This window comes from Ostrea edulis, chromosome 5 (genome assembly GCF_947568905.1).
Source record: "Ostrea edulis chromosome 5, xbOstEdul1.1, whole genome shotgun sequence".
Taxonomy (NCBI): Eukaryota; Metazoa; Mollusca; class Bivalvia; order Ostreida; family Ostreidae; genus Ostrea; species Ostrea edulis.
This window is the reverse complement of record NC_079168.1, coordinates 86,134,998-86,161,520: the sequence shown is the minus strand read 5'-3', so window position 1 is coordinate 86,161,520 and position 26,523 is coordinate 86,134,998. Positions and strand designations below refer to the sequence as shown.

At 35.5% G+C, this 26,523-nt stretch overlaps 1 protein-coding gene across 1 annotated transcript; it reads left to right on the top strand.

Moving 5' to 3' along the window:
- The first annotated feature begins 11,066 nt into the window (after positions 1-11,066).
- LOC125650636 (uncharacterized) lies at positions 11,067-17,211 on the top strand. The gene is made up of 3 exons (XM_048879092.2): positions 11,067-11,213; positions 16,347-16,890; positions 17,115-17,211. Exons 1-3 carry the CDS (start codon positions 11,140-11,142, stop codon positions 17,124-17,126), a joined length of 630 nt encoding a protein of 209 aa, XP_048735049.1. The 5' UTR covers positions 11,067-11,139; the 3' UTR covers positions 17,127-17,211.
- The last annotated feature ends 9,312 nt before the right edge of the window (positions 17,212-26,523 follow it).

Below are 26,523 nucleotides of genomic sequence, written 5' to 3'. Positions count from 1 at the left end.
TGAATAAACAGTCATGTCCTCTAACGATATGATTATTAAAACAAGATGTGTTTGTGAAACACAATTAAATGCCCCCGATAATGGCCAATTCCGAAGATGGCCAAGGTCACAAGGGCAAATATCTTGGTACCAGTAGAAAGATCTTGTCAAAAGAAATGCTCATGTACAATATGAAAGCTCTAATATTTACCATTTAGAAGTTATGACCAATGTAAAAAAAAAAATTAAAAGTAGGTCAAATGTCAAGGTCAAAAGGTTAAATACCAACGGAACGGAATTTAAGAATTAGAATGATTAATGTAGATAAGATAACACCAAAAATCAGGGGGGGGGGGGGGGTAATTAATTTTGATTAAAATCAATCATTTGGGAATTTTTTACAAGCGATAAAACAACTTTATCTTAAAATTAAGTTAAACGTTTATATCAGAATTTACAAAGCGTTTTACAAGAATTTTGAAATTTCGGCAATGACAGAGGTGTTAGCGAGCAGTGACACCTATGGGTAGTGAATGAAAAAGAACACACGTGGTTTATACCCCCCCCCCCCCGTGACAAAACGTCATTAACGCACATGTACATTTATTTACACATTTACCATGTATGTGTGTGCTTACAACGGGGAGTGTGATATGTATAAAAACAACGATAACTCATGATCTTATCAAGTCAACAAATTAAACATCTCGTGTTTGATTTATTATTTATTTAACTAACAGAGACTTAGTGACCGCAGCACTCCAGTCCTAAATAGGGAGGACTTCTGGTGGTTCATTTCTAAACTAAATACTTGTATATCTTAACATTTAGATTAAAAATGAGATTGCTTTTAATTCCATTCAAGCATAAATTCTGTGTTAGCTTTTTAGTCATTTCATATATTATGAAATAAATCTGTTGATTCCTCTTACTATGGGTCGTAAACTTCACCCTAGTTTACAGTGATTCTGTTTCAATCTTTCTTTCCCGTTGTATCTCTTCAGTTTCAACACTAATCCGCAGGATATCGGTAAATGTACGAACTTTCACATAGATTCATTCCAAATGAGGCAAACCTTTTTTCCACACCGGACTCGTTCGCTTTGAAATTTAATGTGATACATAAATGTATATTGCACCAGGTTGTTCAAAAAATTATTTTATCTTTTACAATGTTGTTTTCGGGGGGGGGGGGTATTCATTGGGTAACTCATAAAATATTTTCTTAGGGTAGCAGCCAGAATAAAGTAATATAATTTGAAAGGGGTTCAATTATAATTCAAGTCTTTTTCAATATATTTTTCTTATTTTTTTCTTCATTTGCAAAACAACATACCGTCACAATCTGGAGGAGGGTGGTACAAAGCCGGGAAAGGGGATAGTACCAACAGGCACTTGCTTAATATTTGTATTAAGACTTACTTTGTCAAATATTAAGCAAGCACCTAGTACATTCATCCACAAAATCCACCGTTTCTAAATATATGAATATAGTTTATTCCAATCAAGGGCCCTCGGGGGGCATGTACATGTTAACAGGCAATTAATTATAACAATGAAAATAAATAACAATCATTCAGAAATACTACCGGTAATACTGACAGAGTTCACACTTCTGCACTGCACATATCTATAATTATATATGAAATATTGATTACAGACAAGATTTAAATTAACAAAATGATAAATAAAATAACCCAACTGCTAAATCACACATCAGTTTCTGGGACAACAGATAATGATAGTGTTGTGTGAATACATATGCAGGGAGATAATAGAATAGAATAATTATATAAATGAAAACAATTGTACGAAGTGTTAAAGAAGGCGTGAATTGTTTACTTGATTACAGGGGCACCTAGGGACAGTGCCTGTTAGCAGTCTGGTAGTAAATCTATTGTACCAGACTGTTGGTATATAATTTAACAAAGCTCCAGATAAGGTGCGTAAGAGCGTAAATACTCATTAATTTTTACCAAATACGCATTTAAGTTGAAAATCAGGCGTACAATTACGCATTAGCAAATGTAAATACGCTTCGCAATTCTAAAGTAATGCGTACGTATGATAGAATAATGTGAGTACGAATTATCTATTCATAAGAATTGAGGTTAGCTCAGCGCTTCATTTTACATGAAATATAATCTCTATGAAAAACGTTTAGATGAGAAAGACAATTTTGAAAGATGGCTTATAGATAACTCAAAACAACTGTATTATGTACAAGCCTAATACTGTTATACTTCTTTCTTAAAGAGGTAGAGTGCGGTCGAAAGCAGAGGGGAAAAAACTTGTATTATCAATCGTAGACAATTGATTGCTTGCTGCTACAAACATGGCACAGCAAATGTAATCGGACAAACGATACTTCTTCCGTTAAACTTTAACTGAAAGTTTTTTACTGAAAGGCCGCTCCTGTAGCATTGTATCACTAACTATTTAAAAGCATTTGCGAGAATGGAAGTCACGCATTTATTTACCGACTTCTGTCACGCATGCACTCGTTTTACACAGGTGGAGGAAAACCAATTCTTGGTTAATGGTACAAGGTGAGGGTAATCCGACCGTAATTTGCAGTGAAAACTAAGTGCAAATAATATATATGGGCAGGATTAGGTTCGTCTAAGTTTTAAAAAGTGCTATAGAAAGACACAAAATCTTTTGAAAACTGATATTTTTTGGTCAAAAATGCTTTTGGTTTTTCAGTTATAACAGTTTAATTTACAGTATGACAAATAGTTTTGTTTGTTTGTTTGGTGTTTATGAAATTTATTCAATACTGTACAATAAAAACTTGTATATTTACGGGTGAAAATCCTTTGTAGTTCTTTTTATCATAAACTTTTCATTCTTCATTATCATTGGGATTTTGAAATTTATCATGAGGTATTAAATTTTAATATGTCAGACACTCGGTCACATAATATCGATTAAGTGATCGAATTCTGTATTAGTGGGAAATATAATCAGTAAATTAACAAAATACTCTTTTGACTTTTTTTGGAAAGCAAAATACTCATTGATTTGAAAATCAGGGGGTAAATACTCGTTGTGGTAAAAAATTATCTGGAGCTCTGTTATAATAATGCATTAGTATAAGGTATTATTATGAAATAGTGGATTCTGAGGATGACTTCCTGTTCTCTCTGTAATTTCTGCTTCCCTTGTTCATAATAAGCCTTTTGATTTTATAAAATGCTGACCTCCTACATTATTGCATAAAATATTTTCCGTTTTCCGTTCCGTCTTCCATTCCGCGTTTTAGCAACACCCATCTACACAGTAAAGCGGAGGTCTTGAGGTTAGAGCGTTCGCCCCGCATGCGGAAGGTCGGGATTCGAATCCCGGTCGCGACAGACCTAAGTCGTTAAAACAGGTAGTGACAGTTCCATTGCCAAACGCTCGGCATCAGGTGTAAATGTCACGGGTCCTCGGAGATGACCTTAGAAACGGATGTCACGTGTCACAGTAGTTGTGACACGATAAAGAACTCTCACTGCTATGGGCGTAAGCGCCGAGAAAAGGCCTAAATTTGAAGTCCCTCACCGGTCTTGGTGATGTCTCCATTTGAGTGAAAAATTTGCGAGAGAGACGTTAAACAAGATACAATCGAAAGCGGAGGTGCTAAGTTCTATGTAAGATGCTGCATATAAAAACGTAATTTGTACCCATACATGTATTTTGATTGATGATGGTTTTACGCTGTTTGGCAATATTTCAGCCATTTTACGGCGGTTAACTGATTGAAATTTGTTTGGTTGTGAGTGTTTGAGTTTCTCTGAGGGCCCCAGTGAGCCTACTCTTTTTCGAAAATCGGGGAAACGTTCTTTTGTGTGCCAAGGGGGTAGTGATCCTTGACACGATTGATTGATTGCATATTGTTTAATGTCCCTCTCGAGGATTTTTCACTCAAATGGAGACGTCACCATATGCCGGTGAAGGGCTGCAAAATGTGAACCTATGCTCGGCGCTTATGGCCTTTGAGCATGGAAGGATCTTTATCGTGCCTACCTGCCATGACACGAGACCTCTTTTTTTGTGGTCTCATCCGAAGGACCGCCCCATTTAGTCGCCCTTTACGACAAGCAAGGGGTCCTGAGGACCTTTTCTAATCCGGATCCCCCACGTGGCTTATGAAACGTGACACTCTTTTTATTATAAATCGCTTTATCGCTCTAGATGACACGTATTTCATGGGCGAGCGCTCAAGAGTGTATGATACGAATGACATGCAGCCGTTGGAAATCCTCCTGGTCTTTTGTGATTCGCTGTCATATATGTCTTTCAGTTATGTGGAGATCGTTGATTATTCGGTTAATTAAACCACAATCTATTTTCAAATACTTGGTTAATTATTAATATTGTGAAATAGCGAAATTCCTTTTTAAATCTTTAATAATGACATGAATGTCAATTTCCATCCCATTTTTCCACAGGGAGAAACTGATTAACCACCCGAATTTATGAACCAGCCAACAACCATTTAGTGCAAAGCTAATTCAGAACCACAACCTTGCTGCCTTATGTTGATAATAAACGTGTATCTACCATTAAAAAAGTATGTACATGTAATATACGATACACGTGTTCATGCTGTCGTGACAACAAGAAGCAGCTCGATTATACCTAGCTGCAATAATGTAGCCCTCTCTGATTTTTTTTTTTTTTTTTTTTTTTTTTTTTTTTTTTTTTTTTTTAGGGAGAGGGCTACAACTCCTTAGGATCTCCGTAATGGTGCAAATGCGGGAGTGATTCACTTCCGCAACATTTGCGCTCATTCTAAACATTTCCTGACTTTCTTTACGTAAATAAAATGATATTCTATGTTTCTTAGTCAATATATAAATTTACAACCTGCAACTTTAGATTTGTGAGGCTCTATTCTACCGTTTTCAACAATTTCGATAAATTCCAATTTCTCGATTCATATTTGTGCGCCATGTTTGATGTACTGAAGTTTCAACTTCCGGTTGTCAAGTCATTTGCATATGCCATATAAGGTAGTATTTACATCAATGGATAAGTATGGAGGCGAAAGCTATTTCGTCGGTATTGAAAAGGTTTGAATTTAATATCAAGTTAAAAACCGAACAGCAGAGTGTAAATTCTTTCTGCAACAATATGATTTTCCTTTCTTTGTCGAAGTGGCTCGAGTAACTACATTTTCGCGCTGATTGTCAATGTTTAGGCTTTTCATTAGATCCACCTACGATATCTCGCGATAACAAGCATGGCGGAGCAGACGAAGAATTTTGCATGCTGTACATTATATTTAATGAAAAACACCTTTATTAGACATGCCCGAGCACAAAGTTGGTACTCCTTTTGGTGTAAACAACATTTGGGACTAATACACAGAGTTTATTGTCGGTTATTCATAAAATTATTTTGCACCATTACGGAGATCCTATGGAATTGTAGCCCTATCCCGAAAACGTCAGAATAAAAAAAAAATTGGATAGGGCTACATTATTGCAGCTAGATTATACCGAGCGAAGCTCGGATGGGGCGAAGGCCCGTCCGCGAAGCAAGGCTCTAAAGGTAACACGTATGTAAAAGAAAAAAGTCAAAATCAGCAAAAGAAAAAGAAATAATCTCTATATACGTTCACTGAAATTTTCGTGATCCATATGGGCACCGCCATTTATTTTTTCATTACCTGCTTCAACAGTTATTCGTGTTTTATTTTGAATGCCAATAATAGAAGACTCTAACGTGCAATTCGTAATTTAAACACTCAGTTTGTTCAAAGTGAATAGTATAATTATCATTGTAACAAGTTTTAGCAAATAAATACACATAAAACCGTAATACGACTAAATAGATGAACGAGTTAATGAGTTTCTTTGAATAAGAATATACGATAAAATTACGGTTACTTTTTTAACATTTTGAAGTTATTGGTTAATTTTGTTTAGTTTTAACGGCCTTTTTCATTGCATACGGAATGTATTATTGTTGTTTATAATTGTTTGCTGTGAAAAAGAGCAAAAAGTCGTAGTCTGGTCCCCGCCCCCGCCACTCCTTGAAAAAAACGAGTGATCAAGGAGTGGCGGGGGTGGGGACCAGACTAAAAAAGTCGAGGCTAAATGTGACGTCACAATTCATAGTTTACGTCGCCTTGCGTTTTATTCCCCGCGTTCAATGAATAGGCGGATCATGTAAAACTGTTGTCCCCATATAAACTCCTTTAATATTGAGATGTTACTGGGTGTTTAGCGCAAGGAAATTTCATTCAATATATATATATTTAAATGAATAATATTCTACCGTACTTAACGGAATTATGATTACCACTCGGGACACGGAGTTACGTGTATGCTTCGCTCGGCCCAACGGTCACACCGTATACATATTAGAAGGGACATACATAATAATATGCTGTACGGTCTCGCCGTTGAGACGAACAAAGCCCATTAACGTTTTGCAGCACGACTTATAGGCATTTTATCCGCCTCTTCATTTAGCGCGGGAAATATAACGCGGTGGATGTAAACAGCTAGATTGTGACATCATATTAGCTGCAATGTTTTTCTTCTCCTCTCAAACCAAGCAAAAACAAAACGTTTGAGGCTATGAGAAAGCTTGTCTGGAATTTAAAAACGTTTATGATACTTTCTAAACAATCTAATTATTTTAATTACGGGATTGTCAATTAAGTATACTGCAGTGATGGCGACATTTTTCCAGTAGCATTATGGGTAATAATCATCTTTTTTCAGTAGTCTCGTTCAACCCGACGCTCGGCTGTCTCCGTAAATCTCCGACGAGCATGCTCTTCGGATATTTACGGAAAAAGCAGAGCGTCTGGTTGCACAAGACTACTTTTTTCAGCTGATGAAGAGCAAATCACGTGACTCATATGTGTAATCATTGGAGCGAGCTGGTCGCTATTATATATGTCTCTGATATTAGCAATTCAAAATACAATAACCTACCCAATTTTACAAGCAGTAGCTAATGGCTATTCGTCTTTCACTTGATAATATTCCTCCAAAACACTCTCTACCACTTCAATAATTCGAGTTTGGTACAACACTTTTAAAGTAGCTCATTACACTAAAATCTTATTTAATGGCTCGTTAAAACACTCATGAAGTATGATTATATGAATATTTGATAAAACATACCTAAAAGACTCAGATATAGATGTTCTAATTTTTTAGAATAAAATATTTATGAAAATTGAAAACGTTATTTGTTATTTTCTTTTAAATCTACGGATAAAATCTTCAAAAACATGTCAGTTAGAAAAGAGATATATCGAAAAAATATATTCTAAAAGAAATTTTAAACGAAATGACCAAATTTCAGATATACTATTATATTCAACCGAGAGAGAAAAGTACCGATCCCATTTAAATTGATAGAAATTGCTAAAATAATCATATTGTTGTATTCACTTTTCATTAAGAAATTAGTTTCCTTTATAAATTGATTTAATTTGTGAACCATTTTACATCAAGGGAATGTAGTGTTTTTAGTGTAATGTTCTCTATGACTCTTTTTTTTTTATAATTCCGATCGGGCTTGGTTCAAATTTGAAAAATCGCAATATTTCTGAATTTTGACCATTTTATTTCAATTTCTTTTTAAAATATATTTCTCTTATTTAGATTTTTTGTAACTGACATGTTTTTTGAAGATTTTATCCGTAGATTTAAAAAATATTAACAAATTTTCATAAATATTTTTTTATTAAAAAAATTAGAACATCTATCTGAGTCATTCAGGCATGTTTTCTTAGATATCCATATTATATATCAAATGACAGCAAAATTTGGACTCTGGGTGTCTTATTAGCAAACAATAAACCTTTTATATCATTCCGGAATAAATCACAAAAACTTTAGATAAAATACTTGAGAGCTTGTATCACTCTTTCGATGGTGAAATCATACTTCACAAGAGGTGTTTTAACGATCCATTAAATAAAATGTTAGTGTAATGAGCTACCTAAGGTACACAATTAATATGATCCACTTCGTAAGCAGTGGTAAATTAATTGACAAGGGTTAACATTCAAAAACTTAATGTCACGTCATGATCCATAATTGCATACTTTTTATTAAATGACGTTTCAGCGAAATACATCCGGGTAATGATTTATACTCTCTATATAGATGCTCTAAGTATAGTGTGTTATCCGTCATTTTAATTGAACTGCAAATGACAATCTTTGCGGAAGTGATTATTTCTCGATTGTCTAACGTCATACAGTCTAATGCACATTCAAATAAAAATATTCAAAACTGGAAATTAAATAAAGCGCACTGGTTACTATGTGAAATTTTGTGTTTTGCAACCACAACAGACGCATGCATCCACAAATTCAACACACAGCCACAAATGCAACAACACACGTTGACACAAACTAAGCAAAAATGCTTACGACCATAAAAAGCATTTAGCAATCACTTTTACCTAAAGTATCACAACACCTATTTCAATTATACACTGTACATGTACGAGTATGAGAATACAGCGTACTGTATCAGTAACAGTTCCCACCACAACCAGTACCACTTTTACTACCACACATCTCGCAGGAACTACTGTCTCAGCAACAATATTTACAATACCATAATGTTGCATATCACTTGCCAAGACGTTTTACCGGGGTGTTGCTAAGACGTGGAATGAGACGAAAAATTAAGAATCATTAATGTAGTTAAGGTAACACCAACAAATGGGACAAATATGCTTTATTAAAATCAAAATCTCTAGGAATATGTTTACAAGCTGTAAAACAATTTTATCTTAAAATTCTGCACCATAAATTTATTAAACTAAGTTAAATGTTTGTATAAAAGTTCACAAAGCGTTTTACAAGAAAAAGGTAATTTCGGCATAAACAAAGTATCCGAGCAAACAACGGCATTTATGGGTAGAGAATGGTTGATTGATTGATGTTTTCCGCCACACTCAACAATTTTTCAGTTATCTGGTGGCGCCCATTTTTTATTGGTGGAAGAGAGAACCCAGATACAATGTACCCGGGAAGAAACCACCGATCATCCGCAAGTAAACTGGGAAACTTTCGCACTTTCCGGCGCGAGCGGAATTCCAACCCTCGCCGAGTAGAGGTGAAAGGTCGTGTGATAATGTCAGAGCGCGATGCTCTAACCACTACGCCACGGTAGAGAATGGAAAGAACATACAGGATTTGTATGTCCCCGTTTCGTGACAAAACGTCTTACACGCACGTGTATTTACACACAATACAGTGCAGTATTCATGGACGTTATGATATATAATTATATGATAGCATGCAGTAATACGATCATATAGAGTGTGGTTAAAACAACGATAGTTCACGATCTTATCAAAGTCAAATAGGTGAACATCTTGTATTTGATTTATTATTTTAAAGTAACACAGACTGAGTGACCACAGCATGGGCCTATGCTCAGGGCTTACGTACCAATGCCTGACCTGCGTTTATAATGTCACATCCGAAAAACCCCACGATTCCCATTATTACACGTCAAACATTTGGCGAAGGAGGGATCCTTACCTACGTTTTGAAACGGCCATGACACAATACATTGTATCGGCAGGGTACCAGTATATGTACGAACTTTCACTTTACATCAAATGAGGCTACCCCTTTTATACACAACATGACGACCTAGGTCGTTAAAAAAAGAAGGTAGTGACAGTTTCATCGCCAAACACTCGGTGTCACGGGTCCTCGGAGATAACCTTTAAAACGTGTCGGAGTAGGTGTGGTACGCTTAAGAACCCTAAGGACCGAAAGCATCGAGCATAGACCTAAATTTGAAGCCCTTCACCGGTATTGGTGACGTCTCCATATAAGTGAAAAATTCTCGAGTTCAACAAGATGCAATCAATCAATTTACACACCGGACTCGTTCGCTTTAAAATTTGTTGTGATACATATACATGTTGTGTATTGTACCAATTATAGAACTAAAATTCTCAAAACTGGGCGCGACCAGATAACTGAAAAATTGTTGAATGTGGCGGAAAACAGCAAACAATCAATCACCGGTCTTGGTGATGTCTCCATATGAATGAAAAATTCTCTCGAGAGACGTTAAACAAGATACAATCAATCAATCCACTGCAAACGATTGATGAAAACCCTGATTGTTTTCATTGATCATTTGAAAACTATTTCTAAAGTAGGAGTCATTATAATGAGAACGCTTTTGTGGCGTTTATGATGGGAAATCAAGGGAAACAACTTGTATTTGCTGATTTCGGAGAGGCATTACAGCAAACAGCTCTATAACCAAAGTACGATATCATTTGTTAGGCGGGCAATATATATTATTCATACCAAATACATACACAATCCCTGGCTAGATACTTAACTGTACATATCTCAGTCTTGTATTATCGATACTCATATATGAAGGATTTATTTCGTATCTTTTATGTTTGCAAAAAAATAGCTTACTGCGAGAAATAATCTTTTTAGTGTTTATTCATATTAGATGGGCTGAATATTCTAGATATACTCATAAGATGTAATTGTTTTAGTAGTATTTCCTTTGCTGTTCACAAATTCATGCATGAATCAAATATATTCAAGTGACTTGTACAAACTCTATACATTTTATCATACTCCATCAATATTTTTTATTCATCGTTGTTACTATCAACCGTAGATTGTAAAAGCTTCGGATCCTTCAGTAGAATATGTTGAAATCAAATTAAAAATAGATCAATTAACTGCATTGTAATGTATTGTCCTGTTTCTCAATCAAAGTAATTAATATTTTACTGCCTCTATTTTCTGTCAGAAATTTAAAAACTTTTGTCATGTTTCCTTGATTTAGATCAGCATTCAGCTAGATTATTCGATCACTGTCATACCCAGGTCAGTGTTTTTCTCTGAAATATCGGAACCATGGGGTCATTGACAAAAGTCTCACGTTGAAAAGGGCTATATTTGTGTTCAAACGATTGTTTAATAAATCATTTATTTACATGATTGTTTTGTTGTTCTAATGATGCAAGATCTACTGTGAATAAATTATAATCCGTTAACCCTAACCTATCACATGTTACTGCAGAACTAAAAAATGACTGATGGATATTTTAATTACACGTTCTCTTTATGAGGCTATTTTTCTATACATTATTTATGAAGGGATGCAAGTGATATTCTGAGGGATACACTGAATACTGATGAGAATGGTGGGTATAAATAAGGCATGGCGTGTATTCAGCGTATCACTGCAGAACGCCAGCTCCTGCCTCAAGTAAGTGTCACTTTAATCATAAGTTTGTCATAGGATGTCATCTGAAGTCAGATTTTAACATCAAAACTCCTTATTTCTATAAACAAAAGTTAAGTTCTGAAAGAAATATACATTGGTTAGAAACCAAATGTTAGTATCTGTAACTAATTGGTTCTAAAACTTTAGATAATTAAGGACTTTTGTATTTGTCTTTTAAGAATTACATGTAGTCATTCTCTGCTGGGTAAAAAGGATTACGTTTCAAAATAATAATTTCTGGCCCTGACATTCACCAATTGTTTTTTTTTAATTTCTTTGAAAATCTTTATTTCTACGTTGAATATGCAGAAAATAAAATCATAATAAAATTTCCCAGAACTGATTCCTCTTCTGAAATATTACAAGCTGGATAATTATTTTTCACTTTCTATTAAAACAGTCAAAATTTTATCGTAAATTCATAAATCAATGCTACAATAATACGTATGTAATTAGTATTGTCTATCTTACATATTCAATATATTTATACAGCTTTAAATTGCTGTCTCAACTATGGTCAAAATAGACTATACATAGTTTTTATACTGTTTAACGTCCCTCTCGAGAATTTTTCACTCATAAGAAGACGTCCATGAAACTGCTTCTTTTACTTGTACACAGACCCTGATCAGTGCTCCTACACTTCCTAAGTTTTCCGTTTCGTTTCGTACAAACTGCTCCGCGTTCCGTGCAAACCGGTCTTTCCTATCCCCCTCGTTTCTGTCCAAGCCTTCATAAAGTATGTGGGAAATTAAATTCTGTCTTTCGGGGGATAGGAAAGACCGAATATAAATAACCCCCTCGTTTCCACAGAAATTAGATCAAGCCGCACCCATAGAAATATGCAAACAGCTCAAATCCCACCATTAGAAACTTACAGACCGTGCAAAACATGCAAGTGATTCCGCTACGGGGTCTAGGAAAAAGGTTTTATAGATGAGTATTCAAGCAGTTATTTTAGAATTGCACAAAGGTGAACTCTTAATGGTGAAAATCCGGCAAATTCTTGATACAGAATAATGATATTAAAACCACGATGCAGACCAAAACATGATACATTCGTAGTCCTTGAAGCAATTTCAATACGCTCGCTAGTTTTATTGCTTTATTTATTTTTTCACAACATATATGAATAACTTATGCTGAGAGACTTGTTTCATTACTTCGTCATTCGATAAAGATTTTGTGTTCACCAATAATATTTTATCGGAACTATTTGGATAATGTAATAACATATGCGGGTTTTTTTTATACAGTAGAGATCGGTTAATCCGGGTAATTTGAAATCATTATGAAAGGTGTGTAAATGGGAAATAGATACATGATAAAAGAGGGGTTTATAGATTTTAAAAAATGATTTGCAAATAATTTATTTTTGGTTATTGAGATAATTACAACCATATACCAAAAGGTTGTTTGTTTAAAATTACTTGAAATACCTTATAAGCAAGTCTGTATGAATGATATTGCTCCAAGAAATAGAATTTAAAATATTAAAATTTTATTTGTTTATCTAATTTTGTAAGTATTCAATATCAGAGTGCAGTTGTAATTCTAAATGAATTCTAAGATTGTGAATAAGCTTACTCCTCCTAGGCACCTGGTCCCACCTCTGCTATATCCAGGGGTCCGTGTTTGTCCAACTCTCTATTTTGTATTGCTTGTAGGAGTTATGAGATTGATCACTGTTCGATATCTTCATCTTTCGTGTATGTACGACTCCTCATTACTTGTAATATTTTTTTAAAAAAATACTTAATGTGTATTGCAAGGATTTTTATTTCCCATCAATTTTAATTTTCTTTGATGTTTGAAAAAATGACAGGATGTTGTTTCTTTGATCTGGTCCGGAATACACAAATTGGACCTGTATTTTAACGACAATCAGATATAACGATACAGACGCGACCATTTTTTCCCCATTTTGAATAAATTTATTGGGGCGTAGAATCAATACAAAAGTTGAATAGTCGCCATTCCATGTCGATACAATTTTTTCATATCTTTTTCTTTTATTTCCACAACTTAAAAAAACGTTTATTTGTTCATTCTGGTTAGTTTTGTTACCTGCCTTTGTAAGTCATTAAACTAATTAGTAAAATTCAAAGGGTTTTTTAAAATGATTTGCTTTTATTCATTCATTGATAATCAAAGAGGAACAATTTACCACATTGGACATGTATAATAATTTTTTAAATGTATCATTATCAGTTCTTTCTCAACCTTTTATATATATATATTTAGATCATTATTATATTGAAATTATTTCACAGTTGAATCGCACCCATAAAGAGCCGAGTAATACCGAAAAAATCCACGCGTGTAAGTCATACCTACCGTTTCATGCAAAACATGCAAGCCACAGCCACCGTTTTGTGCAAACATCGCAGGCTATTCATAAAACGAGTAGCGTTCCGTTCAAACCGTTCAGCGCTTCTTGAAAGAATCATTTCATACCGCTCCGTGAAAGTAGTCCGCACATTTCGGGGTCTGATACATGTAGCTGTGTTCCCGCCCATCCTCTTCGCATTAAATTCAAACCTTACCTCAATTTATCTTTAAATCACTTGGCAAGTTGGAGAATCTGTTGTTATTCCGCACTCTTCGTGATAAAATCTGCCGATTTTGATAAGACTACTGTAGATGTATTCTGTTTTCATTAAAACAAGTCAAAAATTATGAATTTTTAAAAATCAATTAAAATCAGAGGCAGAATTTTTTTAAAATTTTATTTAATTGAAGATTGCAGCCAATGATAGTTACTTTGTCTGCCTTTTCACAATGTTATTGAATTATCTTTCAGCCACTTGTGAGAATTGAAAACACCAATTTGTACTTTACATTAATTTATTAAGCAATGACATCATAAAAACATAATACACACAGTGTTGGATGATACTGGCCGCAAAATTTAGTAGGCGACAAGGGAGACAACTAGGATACCATAAACCAACGGGCAAACTAGTGGCCTCGCTTAGATGCGAGTGCCATGGAACCCCATGCCTGACACGCATGGTGGCTAGGCCCACAAGCTGCACAGCTTTTACACCCTGTCTCTGGCTTGCTACCTGGTTTAGAACTTTAACACCAACCAGCCTGTAGCCTCTCCTCCTTTTCCAGTGGTAGAGGGGGTCTGAGCACTGAAATGCTGCAGACCCCAAGCAGTTTCCAGTTATTCCAAACAATTGCTCAATGGCATTTAACTTCCATGTTAATATACACAGCCATGAGACATCCCTCATGCTTTGATGCAGATGGGCAGAGACAACAGGTTAAGCTTGTACAGGAATGATGTCTACCTTGACCCCGCCACAAACATCGATATGATGTTCCCCACCAAAATTGCTTAGATAATATCTATCTACTAAATTAATGAAAGGTTATAGGAGCCCACCAGAAATGAAAAGATCCTGCAAACTATTGAGGAGGGAAAATTTTGCCCTCCCCCCCCCCCCCCCAAAAAAAATAAATTCCAAACCACCCTGTATATAATTATGTAGGCCTCGTTTGCATTTTTCAGCAATGAGATGCGTCATACCTAAATAAACTGGTTTGATGAACATTGATATTTTGTCATGAACAGTGCAAGCTAATTAACTTCAGACGTAACAAATTTTGTAATAGCCTTATTAACCTTGCCTTAGCAATACTGGGTAACAGCAGATGTGCTGCTCTCACCTGAAAATTGTTAAGTATTACGAAATGAGTTTAACTTTCGAATGAACTTTGGCCGGTCACATATAGTAGCCAAAATTCCTGACTGATAATGCCCCAGGAGGATTCAGGATTGCTAGCTTTGCGGAGACGGTATTGCTCGTCGTATTTGTACCAGCCTTGGGATCTAGTGACAGCTAATCTGATGTCTCGCATATATTTTAAAAACTCTTGGGCCCGAGCTCTGTATTTTTCCAACATAACACTCATGTAAATCATGAAGGCATTAGTCCATTTTTCAATTGTCAGGTATGAACTATCATTAGACCTGACAACACAGAATTTTCCATCCCTGATTTTAATTTCACCTTGGCCCCCCAAACTATTGTCAATCTCTTTTGCTGATTTCAACAGCAAACCTAAATCAACAAATTGCCCATCCCAAATTTTTTGCTTCAGTTTCAAAGGAATGTGTTGACCTACATTATCAAAGTAGCTAAATTCTGGTACAGGGGTGAAGTCAGCAACATTTAAATCTACAGAAAAATCAGAGTTACCAATATTACCAAAGTTGGCAGGCCCAAACTCCCCCAAATCTGGTGCAGCCTCACTCCCCGGCACGCTCTATGAGGATTCCTGGTGCTGGAAGGGGGGATGGTTATCTCTCACTTCTTCAGTTCCCGGCTTTTGCTGCCTAGTGTTATGGCGATACTTTTTTTGTCCTCTGCCACGGGCTGGAGAAACCATTCCCCCATCTCTTTTTCTCTTTGGTGGCATGGATTGGCCTTGATTGTGAAACGTGCTGTTATTGCTTCCACTTGAGTGGGATGTAAAGAGGAAGAGGAAGTTGCAATACTAGTTAACTCCTCCTGATGCTGACGTTCTTAAAATAAGTTAGCTTGTACCAAGTTAAGTCCTATTGTATAATGCTATTCACTCAATTAAATGAGATTATCTCATATCCATGTCAATAATCTATATTATTTATTTATGGTTGCAAATAAGTGATGCGTTGATGTAAAATTCCCCAACTGCACGATAATCACCGTAATTGTAAAATTGACGTTAACTGTGTTTGTAAAATTGACATTGACTGTGTTTGTAAAATTGACGTTGACTGTATTTGTAAAATTGACGTTGACTGTATTTGTGAAATTGACGTTGACTGTATTTGTGAAATTGACGTTGACTGCATTGGTGAAATTGATGTTGACTGTATTTGTAAAACCGACGTTGACTTTATTTTATTGAACAGCTTTTTATGTTATGTGCTATTGTACTATGTTTTAAGAAAAATTAACTGGGAGTCGAGATATATACATGTATAGGTTAAAAATTATGATTAGGGAGATATTTTAATAATATTTAGAAAAATAGACGCAGGGATGCTATCGCTCAATAATGATATAAACGTAATTGAAATAAGGTTGTAAATTACATATCAACATTTTATCTTTTCAGAATGTTTTCCCTGATTTGCGCACTTCTCCTGGTTGTCTCGGCCTTTGCTGATTCCAAATACGATCATTACCCCAAAAAAAATCACAACAATGGTAATTACCCTAAATATGGGCATTTCAATGGCGCCAGGGGAAACGGTTTTGGAAGGATGGGTATGCGTGGCGTCTTAGGACAAAGATCCTTCATGAACCTGAGGGATGACGGCTTCCAAGGATTCAGTGGAAACATGGGCTCCCTCCAAATGCAAGGATTTCCTGGCAATCAGGGATCCTTCATGGGCCAACATATGGGACCCTACCATGGGCTTCAACGATCCTTCATGGGCCGAAACCAAGGCTTCATGGGAGGTGCTGGTATGAGACGCTTTCCTGGAGCTGGGTTCAGTGGAAACCTAGCATCCTCCATGGGACTAGGCGCAGGCGTCAACCAAATGTTTGGACTTGGTGATGATGACTTCATGCTACGAGGTGGTGTCGCTCCCTTCAACAGATTCAGACATAATAGCTATCATCATCGATACCCTGGAACTTACGGAAAGAAAAAGGTAAGCTGACAGTTAATGGTTCTGATATTAGTCGAACAAGCCGCAAATACCAAAGCCATGCAAGTATTTTCATTTAATTATGAATACACAGGTTATTAGCCATGTATGCGGAGATGTCATAATTACCTTTGAACATAACAATCTAAACATTACATGTATATTACCAAAGCCTCCATACCGGTAATTATGCATATCATGGACATTTTGTTATTTTTTCATTTCAGAATATCTACTAATCTGCTCAGACGACAGATAGGAGTTGAACCAGAGTCAAAATGTTGAAAAATTGAAACTTGTTAAATAAATGCTGCAGCGATTAAATTGTGTTGTTTGTTTTCATCATCCTAGAATACCTCTTTGTTTCCTTAAGATTTGGTTTGAAACAACCCATTCTGAGAAATAGTTCGTCAAAAATTTTGTCCAACTTACTTTTAAAAAAAAAAATTTAAAAAATATATATATATATATGTTTGCTATAATTGCTGTTTAGGTCACCTGACTCACTCAAGTGACACATAGCTATTGGTCTGCATCCAACAATTGAACATTTTAAACTTCTCTTCCAATTATTTTTCAAATTTGGTATACAGCATTTTAGGACAAGGGAGACATAAATTGTAAATTTTAGGAATCATTAACCTCACGGACCTAAGGGGCGGGGCAAAACTGCCAAATATTGACCATATCAACCGCACATCTTTACGAAAAAGTAAATACAAAATAAGATAGAACAGGAATTGAATGGATATTCTGCAGGGGTGGGGTTTTTGGAACCGGGTTGGGTATTTGATGTTTTTATCATTTGACTGATTATTCTGCTGTTTTCCGCCACACTTAACAATTCTTCAGTCATCTGGTGGCGCCCAGCTTTTATTGGTGGAAGAGAGAACCCAGATACAATGCACCTGGGAAGAGACCACCGACCTTCCGAAAGTAAACTGGGAAACTTTCTCACTTACCAGCGCGAGCGGGATTCGAATCCAGAGGTGAGAGGCCGAGTGATTTTGAGCCCGATGCTCTAACCACTCGGCCACAGATTTGATAAACTTCTTCAATTTTCAAGATGCTATGTGAAAAATAAATCTTGTTTTATTCTGCTGTTGAATAGATCAGAATTCAACTTAAATATGCAGAACAGATTTTTTAAAGATTCCATAGCCCATACTTCTGTACTTAGATATTCTATTGAACATAGATGTGTAACATGTAGCGGTCACCCAGCCAAGTGCTGATCACGCTCGCCGTTGCCTATCTTGCGTGATGAAGAGAGACACTCTACCACATCACTAGAAAAGCTAGCTCTCTAGCGAGGCTGTATGAGTTCCCTCTTATACTGTCCGCTACAGATGTTAACGGCAAACTAACAACCATTTGTCTAGCAATACTCCATTATCATTTGCACAATACGGTGCGTGAGAACATGTTTTGCGTATGATAAATTGCCAATACAACCCATCATTGGGTCAGATGCTGTCTGACGTGTTTCATACCAATTGTTAGGTATTCTTTACACACTGATTACGAATTACTCCGTTTACTTGATCTGGATATAGGGCTCACGTCGGGTGAGACCGGTTGACAGGGAATGCTTACATCTCCTAGGCACCTGATCACTGGTATATCCGGGGGTCCAGGTTTGCCCAACTCTTAATTTTGTATTCCTTAAATTGAGATTGATCATTGTTTGTTATTTTCACCCTTTGTGCTCTCTAGATTTTTTATTCAAAGGGGAATAACTCTTAATACTATTCACTCAGATTTTCTGTCAATAACGTAGTTGCCAAAATTAGGGTTGTAGAATCCAATTCTGGGGTCATTTTTAATGCATAGCAAAGATTTAATCAATTTCAAAATAAGAAATTAGGCGGGGGTCTGGGGGCCGCCCAGGCCCCCAGACGCTGAGCACATTTTGTGCACATTGAACACGTTTCGTGCAAAATCCTTGATTCTAGGGCCTTCTAAGATGTTACTTGACTAACTCATTCTAAAAGAAAGATTTGGAATGCTTTTTAAGGGAGGTATCATGTTCTTAGTTATTGGAAACAACATAAATTCTAATGAACTTTAAATTTTAATTTTTTTTGCCTCAAAAGTTGGAGGAGGCAGCTGCCTCCTCCGCCTCCATGTAATTTACGGCCCTGAATATGAGAGAAAAATACTTCTTAAACAAGATTTCCTCGCCTTGTCGAAAATCAGCTGTTGCGTTGTTGTCAATGACATGACGTTTATCTTCAAGTCTGTGAGTTTACTTAGTAACCAATCAAATTACATTCTAATATTTTGATCTTACCACCGGAAGTTGTTGTAGTAGATGGATCGTCTGAAAATATTAAACGGTAGGAATCGATGAATAAACAAGTAGTTTGCAGACATGGGGCTTCTTGTAAGGTGCTGAAAACGATATATCAGCAAGGACAATGTCTATTAAAGCGACATACATGTATATCACAAACATGAGGATGAATAGCGAACTAATCATAAAATGAGACTTGAAGCGAGAGGTGACCGAAATCTTGTTAGGTACCTTGTGGTATTATTAAGGAGGGGGGACTTATGTATGAAACAAGTGCTATTATTAAGGAGGGGGGACTCATGTATGAAACAAGTGCCTGTGCAAAGTACGCCGGCGTAAAGAGTCGCAATCCATGCCCTCATGTATTTTAAAAATACCTTCCCGTGTTACCGTCTAGGTGTTGGCATGATAACGTATCTTCACTTTAACTGTTACCAATACGTACATAGTTTTTTTTTCTTCTTTTGTACAATGATCAACTTTAATAATAATATATTGAAAATGTACTTCATGTTTGAATCATCCCCGTGAAGAGCCGTATGGAGTTCGATGAATAAGAAGTCAAAGCGAGCAGGCCACGCCTACCGTTTTGTGAAAATCGTGCAGAGCATTCACAAAGGGTGGGGGTGTCCATGCATGCAAACCGTTTAAAACAGCGCAAAGCAAATGAATAATTTCAACTAAATTTGTGCAAGTGGTATAGTATACAGACAATGGTAATGTAATGACAGCCAATTGCAGTGTAATGTGAAGGGATGTCAACAAATATTCAAATATTCATTCGATGAGTTGATATTCGAATATAAAATAAGATCGAATATTAGGTTACACAGGTATAACCGTATATACTTAATCTTAAGAGATATATCTCTAAATAAGAGATATCTCCTTCACTTAAAGAGATATCTCTTTCATTAAGAGAGATATCTCTTTCACCTAGAGATATATCTCTTTCACTTAGAGAGATATCTCTTTTACTTTTAGAGATATCTCTTACACTTAAAGAGATATCTCTTTCCCTTTAAGAGATATCTCTTTCACGTAGAGAGATATCTCTTATACTTTAAGAGATATCTCTTTCACTTAGAGAGATATCTCTTTCACTTAAAGATATCTCTTTTATTCTGAGAGATATCTCTTTTACTTTGAGAGATATCTCCTTAACTTAAAGAGATATCTCTCTAAGAATTCCTAGAGTGATATCTCTCAAAGTATAAGAGATATCTCTTTAATCGTTGAAAAAGAGATATCTCTCAAAGAGAAAGAGATATCTCTTTCCAATATTTTTATTAGTTTGAATACTTAAGTACTCCTCCCTAAAACGGAAGCCCACCAAAGCAAATCTTACCATGATGGCTGGGGTGTTGCTAAAACGCGGAACGGAAAATGGAACGGAAAACGGAAAATAATATGCAATAATGCCATGAGGAGGTCAGCATTTTGCATAATCAAAAGGCTTATTTTGAACAAGGAATGCAGAAATTACAGAGAGAACAGGAAGTCATCCTCAGAATCCATATTGATATTGAAACCTCATACTAAAGCAGTATTATGTATTTTTACACGGTGTGTTTTGCGGATGAATGTACCAACAGGCGATTCCTTAATATTTTGCATATAGTAAGTTTTAATAAAAAAAATTTAAGCAAGCGCCTATTGGCACCATCTTTTTCCCCGGCTTTGTCTCTCCCCCCCCCCCCAAATTTTGTCAAGTTAGGTGTCACTGCTCGCTAACACCTCTGTCATTGCCGAAATTTCGAAATTCTTGTAAAATGCCTTATAAATTCTTATACTAACGTTTAACTAAATTCGATTAATATTTAATTTATAATGCAAAATTTTAAGATAAAGTTGTTTTATCGCTGGTAAACAATTCCTAAATTGTTGATTTTAATCAAAATGGACCCCCACCCCCTCCCCTGATTTTTACCGTTATCTTATCTACATTAATCATTCTAATTCTTAAATTCTGTTCTGTTTCGTTTTCCGTTCCGCGTTTTAGCAACACCCTGATGGCTGCAATCCCGTGGGAAGATTTTGCTTTTTACCGCATGTGAAATGAATACATGTACAGGTAACAGAAAACAAAGACAACAAGAGGTACTGTGAGCAATGCTCACTAAGAATACCCCCCGCTTACCCCAATCTCCCAAAGGGTGTTGGTAATAGGTATAAACTATCCCTTTTCTGAGTGTAAAAAACAAATAGCATGACAAACCGAACCATATTGCTACTTCGATGTCCAGTGCACGTGACCTTTGACCTTTTGACCCCAAAATCGATAGGGAACATCTTCATCCCATGGGTAGTCCATATGTATGATATGGTGACTGTAGGTGGAAAGGATAACGCTTTAGAGCCCAGAAACCATATTGCTACATCGATGTCCAGTGCGCGTGACCTTTGACCTTTTGACCCCAAAATCGATAGGGAACATCTCCATTCCATGGGTAGTCCATATGTATGATATGGTGACTGTAGGTGGAAAGGATAATGCAAAAGAGATATCTCTTTATATTAAAGAAATATCTCTTTTTGAAAAGAGATAGGGATATCTCTTTTACTTAAATAGATATCTCTTTTTACATCGATAGAGAGATATCTCTTTACGCTAGAGAGATATCTCTTTCTCTCTGAGAGATATCTCTCTAGCTTTGAGAGATATCTCTCAAAGAGAAAGATATATCTCCCAAGCGTAAAGAGATATATCATTTGCTTAAAGAGATAACTCTTTAATCAAAAGAGATATCTCTTTTGCTTAAAGATATATCTCTTTAAACAACAGTGATATCTCCCTAGCGTAAAAAGATATCTCTCTAACTTACAGAAATATCTCTTTAACCATAAAGATATCTCTCTTATTTAAAGAGATATCTTATTTTATGAATAAATAGTAAAAGGGCTTGCCATACATCTTGAGGTAGAGAAAGAAATTATTACCGAACACCATATTATGCAAGAGCGGGAAATAGAAACCGGTGTCCTATTTGCATGTTCGATACCTGAGCCACACTGCCATTAATATTGCGTGTAAAATAAAAGAAATTTTGAAAGATTATGATTTTTAAAGCAAAATTGACGTTGGTGTACACGATAATGAAAAGACGGGTATATTAAGCCCGGAGTAGGAGGACTTATCGTGTTGTTGGACTGGCCCCTGAAATACAGAATGTGGCCTCACTTCTTTCAAAGTGTCGGAAACTCGTAGGTCTTGCTGCTTGTTAGACGATCGATTCATCAACTGGAGCTTCAGTCAAACTTCCCCTTTTCTGCTTTATCTGTACTTTTTAACAGCCAATACATTGATATAAAGGACATATTGTACAGTGTCTCCCTAACTAAGTCTACAGGTTTAACTTTCACATACCAATGCAAAACGTGTATTATGGACAGGACAATACATATATCAGGACTTGATACTTATTATGTACATTACCATTTTTTTAAACCAAATATCTGAATACTGTTATCAGTTTTCACATCCTTAGTAATGGGCCATTTTTTGCATTACATGTGATGGTAATGTAATACATTACTTGTAGAAAATATACTGTAATGCACATTACACTCCATTACATTACATTACTTCAAATATTTGATGATATTTTGGAGATTTAGATTAATTCATTATACTAGTGATTGACTTTTAGACCTTATGAACAAAAAGATCAACTCCATGTATATTGTCTTTAAGAGTTAACAGTATTTAATGAACAACATTTTAGTTTTAATACCAAAGGTATAGTAAGTCAATACTTTTAAACATTTACTGAATGTTTCCCTAGGGCTATTTGTAAGGTTTCAAAGTAGACTCTTGTGAACTGTTTTCAGAAATGGTTCTTTCTTTCAGGCAGATGATCTCTGAAAGATGAAACTTTTGAAAAATTGGTGATAATCAAATGCAATGAATAACTTTCCTAATACTGATGAATATTTGTTGTGCTTATGTTACTGCATATTTAAAATTCATAAATCATTACAAAGAAGTAATTCTTCTGCCATTTCTTTAATATCAGTATGTTAATCTTATGTAATGCATTCGCAAGTGATGTGTAATGCACAATGGCTAAGCCCGTTTTTGGGCCCGAACTCTATATTTATAATATCTCAGAGTTCGGGCCTAAAACGGGTTTAGCCCCTGTGGTGTAATATATAAATTCAAATTTAAACAATCTTTTATTATGTATAATACATAAAAGGATTAGACAAAGGTGTTGCCTATATAAGCCCTCTCCAACATCCGTTGTATGTAAAAATTTTAGAAAAACTATATTTAAACATATGTACAATTATTGTCAAGAAAATGATATAATTAACAATCATCAATCTGGGTTTAAACCAGGTGATTCTACAACAATACATCATACAGTTATATCTTGTCTTGATAAAGGCAACGATGTTAGAGTTGTTTTCTGTGATATCTCTAAAGCATTAGAGTATGTCACATAGGTATTTTACATAAATGAAAGCATTATGGTATTTCAGAACAATTGATTAGATGGATTGAAAATTATTTGTCTGATAGAACTCAAAAGGTAGTATTGGATGGTTTTTCATCAACCCCTAGACACACCAATTCAGGAGTCCCTCAAGAGTCAGTTTCAGGACCCTTTCTTTTCCTGTTGTTTATTAATGATATCTCTATAGACATAAGAAACCCTTTAAGACTCTTTGCAGATGATACTTCTATTTATAGAATAGTCAATGATGACATTGTCAATTCTGCAAATTCATTGTCTATTGATCTTGAAAAAAATCATCTGTGGTCTAGTAAATGGGCAGTTGAATTTAATCCAATCAATATATCAATAATACAGTCAATATGGATTTCAGTAGGAAAAATATTTCTCGTCTTAAGGTAAAATTTGGTCAGCATGGCATAATATATGTATTGTATTTCAAAATATTGGTAATGATAATGGTAATGGCAAATTTTCTAAGTAATGGTAATGTAATGCACTACATTGCTATGCAATTGACCCCAGTACTGGTCGCATAATCACATTTCAGGATATGCAATTTTATACGTAAAGCATTGAAAAAAAATCCATGCGCAGTTTCATTAAAAATAATATTTCCCTTAGCCTACAAGTTGCATGGTTTTAGCAAGAATGCTATTTAAAATATTCTCGGAGACCAAATGAATTGTTGTTAAATGATTTTACTGAATTCAGACGTAGAAATCAATTTTCAAATAGACTCTAGACAAAGAGAATAAATCTAATTTCTATGCTTAAATCCATTGTATAGATCGCCATATTCGCTAACAGAAACATCTACAACAGTAGTCAAAACACACAAGTAAACCAGATATTATCCAAGTTTCTTTTATCAATACGAAGAAACAGGAAATTGAAATCAGAGTCTACATTATTCATCTCCGTACGCTACCTGTCCTGAAATCATAAGATATTTTTCATCCATGAGTGTACATTGTGAGTGTGCCTCAATTACAAAATCTACGACGTAATCTGCCCTGTATTCACAACGTATCCTCCAACCATGACTTTACCTGTGCCTGATTAACAACATCCGTGACTGTATATGTGCCTGATTAACAACATCCGTGACTGTACCTGTGCCTGACTAACAACATCCACGACTGTACCTGTCCTGTATACACAAGATAGTTTACATCCATGACTGTACCTGTCCCGGATTAACAACATCCATGACTGTACCTGTCCTGTATACACACGTTATTCTACATCCATGACTGTACCTGTGCCTGATTAACAACATCCACGACTGTACCTGTCCTGTATACACACGTTATTCTACATTCATGACTGTACCTGTGCCTGATTAACAACATCCACGACTGTACCTGTCCTGTATACACGAGATATTCTACATCCATGACTGTACCTGTCCCGGATTAACAACATCCACGACTGTACCTGTCCTGTATACACGAGATATTCTACATCCATGACTGTACCTGTCCCGGATTAACAACATCCACGACTGTACCTGTCCCGGATTAACAACATCCACGACTGTACCTCTCCTTTATTCACAACGTATTCTACATCCATGTCTGTACAAAACTAAGTATATATCCATGTACGATATAATATGATTTAGGTATTATAACAGTTAATCAGATGATTACAATATAATGGTGGCAGTTTGAGATAGTATTGCAGAAAAGTTACAAATAATATACCGCCTGCCTGAACCTGAATGACTGTATGAATAGTACATGTAAATGTATAATGTAACAACTTTATCAGAGAGAAATTCACAGTAGCATTCCTATAATGAAAGAACCTCATTCAGAATAGTTGAATAGATATCAAAGTCAAGCAGGAACCATACAATTTTAAATTTAATGAGATAAACTCTAAAACTTGCAAGCAATGAGGGCAATGTTATCAATTAACAACAATGTCGGGCTTTTTTCTGTGGACTAACTTCTCTGTTTTCTGAGCTGTAAATAAGATGAAAAATATTTAGTCTTCATGTAGCCACTATGAATACAATGTTTTTAACTTTCAAACAATACTTGTTCAATTCACTCAGATAAGATGAATCGTTGATACAAGTGTAAACAAGTGCGAGACAATTATTATTAGATATACATGTAGTTATATTAGAGTTATAATCTGAAACAAATTGTAAAAAAAAAAAAAATAATTGGCATAAGGTATTTTAATTGTAAACCTTTTACATATTTCGATTGCATTCTTTTATCGCTTTTGATGGAAGTGTCCTGCTAAATCAAGCAATATAGATACTGTCTTGAAAAATCTGCCAGAGCCCAAGTGCATGGCAAATATGCACCCGCCTAATCTACTAAACTCGGGGAAACTACACATGCCTTTGTTAAAACCATTCTTTGTAAAGCTATGATCCTTATTTTAGAGAGATAAATGTCCCAGTTCGTTGAGATATTTACCATTAAAAGTAAAATTCCTAGACGAATTTTTAAATTCCTATGGTAATTTGAAATTCTTACAGGAAAAATATAAATTCCTGCAGGAAAATAGAATTTCTATTTTCAGACAGGAAAATTGAATTTCCCGTAGGAATGATTCTAAAATTCCAATCGGAGAAAAATAAATCCCGTAGAAATCTCAAATTCCTGCAGGAATTTAAAAATTTCCATGAAGATGTAAAGGTAAATAATTCACCTAGGTGCAGGAATCCTGAAATTTACAATTATGTCCCCCTTGTTCTAAATATGTTTCATACCAAATTTGAAAAGAGTGGGAATGATAGTTATCAAGAAGTTAAAAATGTCTGTTGTTCACACATTTAATAACTGACCATTTTGGCCCCACCCTGATACCAAAACCCCTACCCCTGGGATCATCAAATTTACAATTTTGGTAAAG